The sequence below is a fragment of the Prunus dulcis genome, chromosome 4, assembly GCF_902201215.1.
Source record: "Prunus dulcis chromosome 4, ALMONDv2, whole genome shotgun sequence".
NCBI classification, from domain to species: Eukaryota; Viridiplantae; Streptophyta; class Magnoliopsida; order Rosales; family Rosaceae; genus Prunus; species Prunus dulcis.
In genome coordinates, this window is record NC_047653.1 from 15,484,392 (window position 1) to 15,495,331 (window position 10,940).

Consider the following 10,940-nt stretch of genomic DNA (forward strand, 5'->3'; position numbering starts at 1 on the left):
TTCCTTCTTTACAAAGAACAAATAGAGAGCAAAAGGAGTTGATTTTCTTTTTTTGGTAAAAGCAAGGAAAAAGGTCACCATGGGAACCGGCTACTGATGGTTCTTCACTGCCAGAATAGATAGCGTCCACTTTTGTGGCATTTTAAAAGAAAAGATCTTTTAGAAGGATCTGCCGCCCATTATTCAAAGATTAAAAACCCCATTCCAGCATTTCCTACAAAATAAGATAGAAGGTGAACAAACAAAAGACAGCAAAAAAATCAATCAAGACAAAAACTCTCAAAGTCACAATTGACAAACTCAAAAAGATCCATTGATCTCAAAAACCTTCAAACACTGAAGCAACCAAAGCTCATTGAGCCACAAGAAACAAGTCAGCTAGAACTCAAATCTCTGGTTTCAGTTTAGTTCAGATAAACAATTTCACAAAGCGAGATTTCTCTCGTTACAAATTTGGTTTAGCACAAGGCCAAATCAAGCAGAGTGTGGGTTCTCACAACATGAAAACCTCAACAAATTTATGGAAAGCCCTAATCAAGAAAAACAGGTACTATAGTGTAGCTCTAGCTCAGTAATCGTTAAATCCAGCCACTTCTGCCCATTTCAGACTGAAGAGGCTCCAATTTTGCCAATTCAAAAAGCCTTCCAGGGCTTGAAATAGATTAAGGCTCTGCCAAACTCGAACGTTGGTATTAATTTACAGCTGAAACTTGTCAGTTGAAGGTGTTGATGGTCCAATCCAGCACAAATACATCCAGTCTAGTCCAGATCAAAAGCAGCTATCCAGGCAGAAATTGAAGTCCAACGTTCTTTTTGTCTTTTTTGGAGTTGGTCTTTATTTTTCTAAGCTTTGTAATAGGTAGTTCTGTCTAAAATAGTTTACTTTCTTATCATTTATTCTAGCTAGAACTACCAATTTTTGTACTGTGAAAAATTGTGAAAGTCCTCACCAGTCTGAGGCAGGAAAAGAACTTACTTAGGAGATATTCCTTACCCAAATTCACAATCGCTTGTTTAGAATCAGTAACTTGGGGCGCAAGTTATCTATTTTCAAAGTCTGCTAGGATTTTTATGGCTAGCATTGGCACACTCATACACAAAAAGAGAGTTGGCTTGTTGACCAGTCAATAGTTTTCGAGTCAATAGGGAACTTCATCCTACCTTCACATGATCAGATCAAAAACGAGTGAACAACTTGCTACAATAATAGGTACATGTGGGAACCAAGGTGTCTATGGTTGGTCTATATTGTCTTGGAAGTTCATATTTGCGGGATTGGAAAAGACATGGCTTGATTAATATGAAAAAAAGAGCTGCAGTTTAGCGTTTCTTTGTTTAATTAAGGAATTTTATTTTATTTTTAAATTCTTATGAAATTGAGTTTTTATTTTAGGGTTGATGTTTTTTTCCTAAGTCCTTAAAAGTCATTTTACAAAGGGGTAAATTTGTCCATAAAATTTTGAAAATAAAGTGGACGAGGAAATAAGACAACGGTAGAAATAACATCACTCTTTAATTAATAGAACTAATATGTTATTTCAATAATAGTTTATATAAAATTAATTAAATATATTACTTTTTTTTTCTTTTTTTTTTTTGGGTTTTTGATGATAAGCGATAGAATATTATTGATGTAAAAAAGGCAATACAAGAAGTTTGAACTCGTATCACGGGCAAAAGAAATTCCTTGGTCACGAATTACAATCTTCGTACAATATATCAGAAATAAAATCAGGAGGTTCCTTGAACCAGTATAAAGAACCCCCAATATGCAAGGTAAAACAGGCTAAACGATGAGCCACACCATTAGCACTACGACGAATATAGTAAAACCTTCCCCAGTGATCTGTGTCAGCAAGCTCTTGATATCCTCCACCACAGGTCCTATGACGGACCTATCTATGGAGTGATTTCGAAGTGCTGTAACGATTTGGAGAGCATCCCTTTCAAAAACAACATTTTGATAACCCCTTTCCATCGCCAATATTGTACCTGTTCTTGCAGCCAAGCCCTCTACTTGTGGCGCAGAGAAAACATTAGTCAATTTAGTTGCACAACTTGCCACAAATTTGCCCATGGAGTCTCTCACAACCACACCAACGCCACTCTCCGTGGTCCCTGGCTTCCAAGCACCATCCACATTTATTTAAAGACTCTTATCATGTGGTGGTTGCCACATTTGTTTTATTTGACCTTGCCTACTTTGAGACCCTAAGCAATTATTAACCCGCAAAAAATCTTGTAGCCTCAGAGATGCATGCAAGCTGACTTGTTCAGGCCTACTTTTCTTATTATTCCATAGCAATCCATTTCGTGCTTCCCAAATTGCCCAACCAACCATGAGAAAATTTGCAAAGTCATGACAGCTTAGTTGCTCTGCACAGCGAAATACCCAATCCTTGGGTGAATGAGCGTCATTGTTCCACCTGCTACTACTTAATGTCGAACTACGCCAAGCACAGATTGCAAACGGGCAGTCACAAAGGATATGAATTGAAGATTCGACTGGGCCCTCACATAACATACATTCCTCATCTAGAGACACCTTTTTTCGTGCCAAATTTGCTTTCGTAGGTAATATTCCAGAGATAACACGCCACCAAAATGTCTTGACTCTGGCTGGCGCAATGGCTTTCCAAAGTAGAGACCAATTCCTAGCGACTGCATCCGAATTTGAGGAGGATGCCCTGCCAGTGGAGGAATACAAAGATCTGGCTACGTGGTAGGCACTCTTAACTGTGAACATACCTTTTTTATCATAATGCCACACCAACATATCGGGTGTCAAACGCAGACTTAGCAGGATAGAGCAAATGAGCATCACTTCTTCTGGAAAGAAAACATTTTGCAGCAAGTCTGATACTTTTGTGATAGCACTGTGCTCACGCTTGGGAGAGAAGATCCGAAAGCTATTGGGTTGTGGCAACCATCGATCCTCCCATATGCCAATTGTATCCCCGCTCCCCACTTGCCATCTGGAGCCTTGAATAATAACTGTTCTTGCTTCACAAAGACTTTTCTACACAACAGAGGCATGAGGACTTACCGCAATTTCAAGAAAAGAACGAGTTGAAAAATAGTTGGCTTTAAGTACTCTCGTGATCAGGGAGTCCGGATTATGGAGAAGGCGCCACCCCTGTTTGGCCAACAAAGCTAGATTAAAAGCGTGCAAATTTCTAAAGCCCAGGCCTCCCTCTTCTTTTGGAGTGCATAACCTGTCCCAAGCCATCCAATGAATTTTCTTGTTTTCAGTAGAGCTATTCCACTAGAATTGTGCAACCAGTTTGTTGAGATCCTCGCAGACATATTTAGGTAATAAAAAACAGCTCATTGTATAGATTGGTATCACCTGTGCTCACAGTTGAGATACAAGTAAGCATTAACTGAATCCACTGCTCTGCAAAACCCAATTTTCGCATAATAGCTTCAAGAAAACTCCATTCAATGCGATCATAAGCTTTGCTCATATCCATTTTTAGCGCCATGAATCCTTTCTTACCTTGCCGACATCTACGAAGGTAATGAATTATTTCAGCTGCAAGGATGGTGTTATCCGAGATAAGCCTTCCGGAAATGAATGCACTATGACTGGAAGATATGATTTTGTCAAGGATAAGCTTTAATCTGTTAGCTAAAACCTTCGTGGCGATTTTAAACAAAACATTGCATAAACTGATCGGGCGCAGCTGGGACATGTCTTTTGGGTGCTTCACCTTTGGTATGAAGACAACATGAGTGAAATTTATTTTTTGAAGCAGGCGACCTGAAGAAAGAAAGTCCTTGATAGCTCTTGTGACATCTGATCCAACAATATGCCAATATTTTTGGAAAAAAATTGGAGGCATCCCATCGAGACCTGGCGCTTTGGTTGAGTACATCTGAAAAACTGCTTCGTGAATCTCTGCATCACAATAGTCTGTGAGTAATAGATTATTCATATCCGGTGTGACTCTCGATTCCACAGCATCAATGATCTCCCCCTCACTTCCAGAGGCAGATGAAGTGAAGAGATGTGTGAAATAGTCCAACACAACATATTGAAGGCCATGTTCATCCTCACGCCATCTTCCAGTATTATTCCTCAAGCCTTTAACATAATTTCGTTGCTTTCGATTTCTTGCTCTTTGATGGAAGAAACGTGTGTTTCTATCTCCTTCTTTTAGCCAAGAGACTTTAGATCACTGCTTCCAGAAAGCTTCCTCCCTAGAGAGAAGAGAATCAAGTTGGGACATGAGGAGATGGTATGTTGCTGTTGTGTTCTCAGAATTGGGTTGTCTCCACACCACATCTAACTGGCTACGTACCCGCTGGATTTCAGCCTTGGTTGTACCAAACATTGATCGTTGTCATTGCATAAGTTGGATCCTGGTGGTTTAATCTTCTCACACACTTGGTACATGAGCGTGCCTGTAAAAGAAGTATTCCATGCATTGGCAATAATACTTTTGCAGTCCTCGTGTTGTGTCCACATACTCTCAAAGCGGAAAAAACTCTTTCTTCGCCATGGCTTCATAGTCGGCGAAGCTTCTAGGAGAATGGGGAGATGGTGAACTGTCGCTTGCTGAAAGAGTGATCACCATTCAAAATTAGCTAGCACCCTATCCAATCTTTCTTTTATTCCGCCATTTCTTGTGCTAAACCAAGTAAAAGTTGCCCCCTCAAAGCCCATGTCATCAAGATGGCAATCCGAAATAGCTTTTCGAAAAGCCAACATTTGTCGGACAGGGCGTATAAGACCCCCTTCTTTCTCATTGGCGTAAAGAAGCTCATTAAAATCGCCCATGCAAACCCAAGGGAGACGGGATTCGCTAGCAAGATCACGAAGTAAGTTCCAAGAGAGATGTCTATCTTCAGTAGCTGGATAGCCATAGAAGCCAGTGAGATGCCAATGTAGTGAGTCTCCAATACCTCCTACTTCAGCATCGATATGGTGGGTGGAAGAGGATCGAATAGCTAAGTTCAACTCAGATTTCCATAATAGACAGAGGCCCCCAGACAGTCCTATAGCATCAACAACAAAGCAATAATCAAAACCCAATTGTTCTTTTATTGAATTAAAATTACGCTGCTTACAACGAGTTTCACAAAGAAATACAACCATAGGATATTTTGCAACGACCAAACATCGTAAATCTTGAACTGTCCGAGGGTTCCCAAGCCCTCGGCAGTTCCAACTTAAAAGACTCATAGTATATTACTTTAATTGTTGTGTTCTTGTCTAATCGTATTCTAGATTTTTGATATTTGACGTATTATACTTTATCATATCAATGTACCCGCATTTGTATACATATAACATAGGCTAAGTGTGAGTTAATTGATTTTTTAAAAGTTTTTTTAATTCATGTACTAGCCTATCCGCATGCGCTTTCGCGCGTGCGAGAGGCTCTTTTTTTTATTCTTTATTTTTTAATAAATTTATTTTAGAATTAAAAAAGATAATGGGTAGTTGTGTTCCATAAAAATAGGATCCATTATCTGATTTTTCTTTTAATTTAAATTTTTTTAAATATAAAAAAGTGTGAATTTACCATATTATCCTCATTTAATTAATAATTTCAATTCTTAATGTTTGCATTAACCAAGAGCAATTTCTGGCATTTTGAATGTTTCACCATTCTCTGCCTTTTGCTTTATATATATAGATGATATGCCAATTTTGTAGCCACTTGATGTGATTATAAATGAAATTTAAAAATGAGGTGGGAAGCGAAGAAGAGAAATCAAGCAAATCATAGCAAAGGAAATCCAGATTCAATTTTATTCCTTTTTTGTCTTTGTTTTGTTTTTGTTTTGAAATTTTATTTGTTTATTTATTTATTTATTTTTCAAAATGTGGTTTTGGGGTTATTTCGGCATTCAGTTCTTCGACTAGCGTTTTCCATTGTGCATTGGCAATTTCTCAACAGGGGTTTTGGCTGAACTCAGTTTCATGAAACAATGGCTACGACAGTGGAAACAATGTCAGCGGCCATTGAACTGATCGAGACAAAGAAAGAGAACCTAAAGAAGGCCTTCGATGAGCTTCAAGCCCACTACAACGTCCTCTCCTCCTTCAATCTCACCTGGTCTGACCTCGATTCCCACTTCACCTCCATCAAAGACTCCCTTAACCAAAAACTCCAGCTCCTCCAAACCCTCGAGTCCCAATCCTCAAATCCTTCTTCTTCTATACCCCAAGACCCCTGTTCATCAAACCCTCCATCTCAGAAACCACAAGACCCTTCTTCTTCTTCATGTCAGATACCAAAGGACCCCTCTTCTTCGTCGAATTTACCGACCCATATAGCAGGAGACCCGTCTTTGTCATCGTTGACGTTGGCCCAGATAACGGAAGACACCAAAACACTAACCCGGATAAAAAAGGACCCACCTTCTTCATCAATTTCGTCGACCGAGGTGGTAAAGGAGCCTTCTTTATCAAACCCTCCGACCCGGAACACGGTTGAGCTTGGTACGAGTCTTCAGTCGGTTTCAGTTCCTCCTCGGCCAGAGTTGGTGGCATTTTGTGAGCGAATGGATGCAATGGGGTTGAGAAAGTATATGAATGAGACCTTGGATAACCGAAACACCATCCGGGCCGAGCTCCTGGGAGCTATACGGTACGCCAAGGACCCTGCTGCGATGGTTTTAGATGCAGTAGATGACTTTTATAGTGAGAACGGGAGGGATAAGGGAGATAAGGACCCGGAATTGTTTGCTGTGAGGAGAAGTGGTGTGCTGTTATTGGAAGTGCTAATGGGGGTTTCACCGGATGTAGGATTCGAAGTGAGAGAGAGAGCCAAGAAGTTGGCGTTGGCTTGGAAAGGGAAGGTGAGTATGGATGGTGAAAACCCGTTTGAGGCGTTGGGATTCTTGCATTTGGTGGCAGCTTATGGACTGCAGTCTGAATTCAAGATGGATGAGCTTGTTGATCATTTTGTTATTATTGCGCGGTATAGGCAAGCTATCGAATTGTGCCAGAAAATTGGTTTGGGAGATAAGATTGCAGGTAGAGTTCTCTGTTAGTGGAAACATTCAAGTTGGCTTTTTATTTAATTTATGTTCGATGTTGATAAATAAGTTTTGGTGTTATCAAATGTTCATAGTCATAGCTAATGGATTGTGTTTGGTGTATCTTTCAATTTAGCATTATCAAATTGCATTGCTTTGATGTTGCAGTCAGAGTTCGTAATGGATGCTAGTTACTAAGTAGCTATTTGTGTTTGAAATATAGATTATTATTCATGGGAAGAATGAATTCTTGAGTTGATTGTTAATCATGTAGTGTACAAACTTGAGGCAGAGTGATAAATAAGCTCAAATAATGACTTTGGTTACTGAGGGCAGTTTATACATAATGGCGAACAACTAAGGTTTGGGATTTTTAGCCTCTATGAATAAGCTGTAGGAGAAGGCTGAGTAAGAAGTATGAAGAGAGAGTAGAGCTTGTATGGTCTTACTACTTAGAAGGGTTAATGGAACTTTATACGCATGAGGCGAAAAAAAATGTGCTGGGGAGAGCTACAGATCCAGTTATTTTTCTCAATGTGTAAACACGTCGCATATTTTTATGGGGGGGAGGAGTGGCAATGCTTAGCATCATACTTTCCATAGAGGGCATTGTATGGTAGGATTGTTGTTTGCCTTTTGGATGGACCTATTTAACTGCCCAATTGCACAGTTTTTGGTTATTTTGCTTAGGGTAGATTCTGATTTTAACTGTAAAATGTTATGCTCGCAGATCTCATTCAGAAACTTGTAAGTAAGGGAAAACATCTTTTGGCTGTTAAATTCATTTCTGAATTTGATCTGACTGATAAGTTCCCACCAGTTCCCCTCTTGAAGTCCTATTTGAAAGAGTCTAAGAAGCTCGCTAAGAAAGTTTGTAAGGATGGAAATAACTCCCGCAAGTCAATGGTAATTTCACTTTCTCTTATATGTTACCTAATTTCTCTTAAAATCTAATAGTTCATCTGCGGCGTACAATTCATTAAGTTTCTTTGTAGAATGAGGCCACAGCCAAAGAAACCGGTGCTTTGAAATCAGTAATCAAAGTTATTGAAGACCTCAAGCTCGAATCTGAGTATCCACCGGCTGTTCTTCAAAAGCGACTTGAGCAGCTGGAGAAAGAGAAAGCAAACAGAAAACGCCATGCAGAAGCTCCTGCTGTCAAGCCTCAGCAACATAAACAGCAGACAGCAAAGCAGCAAAAACTGAAGCAGCAGCAGTATGAAAACAAGCATCCTCGAATGACTGCTCCAGTTGGCCCTGCAACAGTCTCAAATAGTATCAATGCAGCAGGTTTGTTGCCAGCCTATGCCTTGTCAGGCACTGCTCCTCCAATTCCCCCTTATGCGGGTTCATCAGCTGGGCTGTATGGTTTTGCAGGAGGCCAGATGGGTTTTCTTGGGAACCCGGGCCCTGCTAGTAACCATTTATACTCATCCGACCATTATGTGCCGTCGGGCTATTATAACAGGCAAACTGCCTATGGTGGATATGGTGTACCCCCTGAGTACCATCCTCCATCTCACTATCCTCAGTAGTGCTTGCTACTCTTTGTTCTGTGATAGTATACTTTTGGATGGTGTGATGCCTTTTGCATTTTTTTTACAATGCTGGTTATCAAAAAAGCAAAGTCTGCTTTTTTGTTCACCATAATTGTAGTTCAGCAACAAGACTTGGTAATTAAGATCAGTGGTTGCATGTATGGCATCACATGTCTACTTCCGTGAACAAAATTTTTTGCTTCCGAGTAGTTTGCGTCATCCATTAAAATTTTTTTTTTTTTCTTTTTCTGGGTGTTTAATAAACTAATCAGCCTGAAAGTAGAAAAGCTGATTTTTATATCATTTTTTAGCACTAATTCTTGTGAACAGTCTACTTTTAGGACCTTTTCATCCATTTTCTTTCCCCGGGAGCATTTTTCCTAAAATGGGAAAGACATGCTCATGTTTTTACCTGTTTTAGGGTTCTCCTCCTTGTGCTGCCATTTCACAGGGACAACAGAAGTACTCTGCCTTTCACCGAAGGAACTTGAGGTGCATTCCCTTTTTCTGTCTCAGAAAGAGGTGATGACTTTTACCTATATTGAATAGGAACTTAATGTTGGTTTTAGGTTGATCATTGTGATCAACAAATCGTTGCAGAGCAAGTAGTGTTGGTGAACAAGTAATCGTCTTTTTTCCTGTCTTTGGTTTTAAGAAATAGGAAGTCTTTTTTCATTAATTTTGCTTGAAGGGACTTGTTTTGTCCCCATCTTGACCTCTTTGGTAGCTTGCAAAACTTTAGCTCCTCTTCAATAGTAGATGCTGCTCGTTGAAAGCATAAATCCCCCTATATGCCTAAAAAATGGGGCTGTCTTCTGTTTCTGAGGTTTGAGTAGAAGGAAAGTGTTTGGTTGCCCTATTAAGTATTCATCTTTGTGTAACATCCATCTCTGGATAGATTTTTTTTTTTTTCCTTCCTTTTTTTTTCACGAGAGCTGGTGTAAAACAGAATGGAAGCTTTGTGCTGCTCCTCCATTCTTATTTATTATGTGTACCGTTGCCATTTGGATGTAACGATTTTTTGGCCAATGGCGTGCAGCCTAACGGCATAGCAACAACTCCTTCCTATGAGTAGGGGTCTTCAGATAGGCTCCATTATCGACTCCTAATGGAGTTGTTCTGCTATTAGATATTAAATGGGTACCAGGGAAGGAAAGTTAGGATTTCTTCCAGAAACCTTGTTTCTGGGGCTTATTTCGTTCATGTTTTTCTTTTATCAATTTTTTCTTTAGTCGCCATTGGAGCTTTTCGTTTTCTACATGTGGTCACTTTATGGATGTTCCCTTCTTCCTGCATCTAGTGAAAATCTGTTCATTCAATTTTTAATTTCATTTTATTTGACCCGTTGGACTTGTATAGCTTATGGTTGAACGAAGCTCTATTTAGGGTTGGGGATCAAGATATGCATTCTTCTTCTGCACTTATTTTTGCCTGCCTTTATTCTTCTAGGGTTTTTTTGTTTTTTTATATTATTTTATGAACTTCTAGGTTGTTGACAATGTATAAATTGTGAGATAATCAAAATAAATACTGTATAATTATAAATTTAGGCTACCAACTCTGGTGAACCTTATTTCATTATTTGAGGTTTTTCATGTAATTTTATAATCTGGAATAAATAGTATGTGGTGTTGGTTGTAAAATAACTTATTTCTACAAAAATAAAATTAATAAACTTGTTTATTTTCAAAAGAAAATCACACCTAAATTTTGGAAGACGGTAAGTTTTGCTAAATTTGGGGTGTGACATGTATAATGTAGTTAGGCTATTCTTTTTGGTTCGTTCTTCTTCTGCTCGGTCAGTTATGATACAAAATGCATTGTTTTTGTTACAATACAATTTACTCCAATGGTTGGAAGCACAAGGACAACTTCTGGATTGCCTCTTTAAGACTATATACTCTTTCGAACCAATTTATTGAAGTCAATTAAACTACATGAAAGGGTTGAGTTATTCAAACCTCTAAAGTCTCGTATCAGCCTAATTTAATGACTAATGAAATGAAGTTAAAACTTTACTCTATTGATGTTACTCGTATCTTTTAGATATGCTATCATCAGTCGAACTTACAGGTGACTCTTAATCGGTTTTTTTTTTTTTTATTTAAAAAAAGTAAGGGAAAAAGAAACTTAAATCATGTCTATGAGCTCAACTAATGTTTAGTAGACCACATAACGATTGGCAGTGCGTGTGGGAGAGAAAATCCTTCTCCCCCTTTCTAACTTTGATGGGAAAAAAGACCATATAACGATTGTCTTATCTAAATGAAGTTTTAAAATCAATGTAAAATATGGGTGTTAGCAAATCAACATGTAAAAAAGGTCTTGTAGCATGTTCAATAATTATTGCTTGTTAGCAAATCAAAAGAAAACTAAAAATCATTAAGCCTTGACTAATTGAGAACTCAT

General features: G+C 38.7%; 1 protein-coding gene across 2 annotated transcripts; it reads left to right on the forward strand.

Moving 5' to 3' along the window:
• The first annotated feature begins 5,843 nt into the window (after nucleotides 1-5,843).
• On the forward strand, nucleotides 5,844-9,951 carry LOC117626249 (FRIGIDA-like protein 1). 2 transcript variants are annotated; one of them, XM_034357911.1, is made up of 3 exons: nucleotides 5,844-6,991; nucleotides 7,724-7,899; nucleotides 7,989-9,951. In XM_034357911.1, the coding sequence occupies exons 1-3, from the start codon at nucleotides 5,941-5,943 to the stop codon at nucleotides 8,526-8,528; spliced, it is 1,767 nt and encodes a 588-aa protein (XP_034213802.1). In that variant the 5' UTR covers nucleotides 5,844-5,940; the 3' UTR covers nucleotides 8,529-9,951. The 2 variants fall into 2 exon arrangements, with proteins under 2 accessions (XP_034213802.1, XP_034213803.1); XM_034357912.1 differs by having other exon boundaries at nucleotides 5,853-6,991; nucleotides 7,814-7,899.
• The last annotated feature ends 989 nt before the right edge of the window (nucleotides 9,952-10,940 follow it).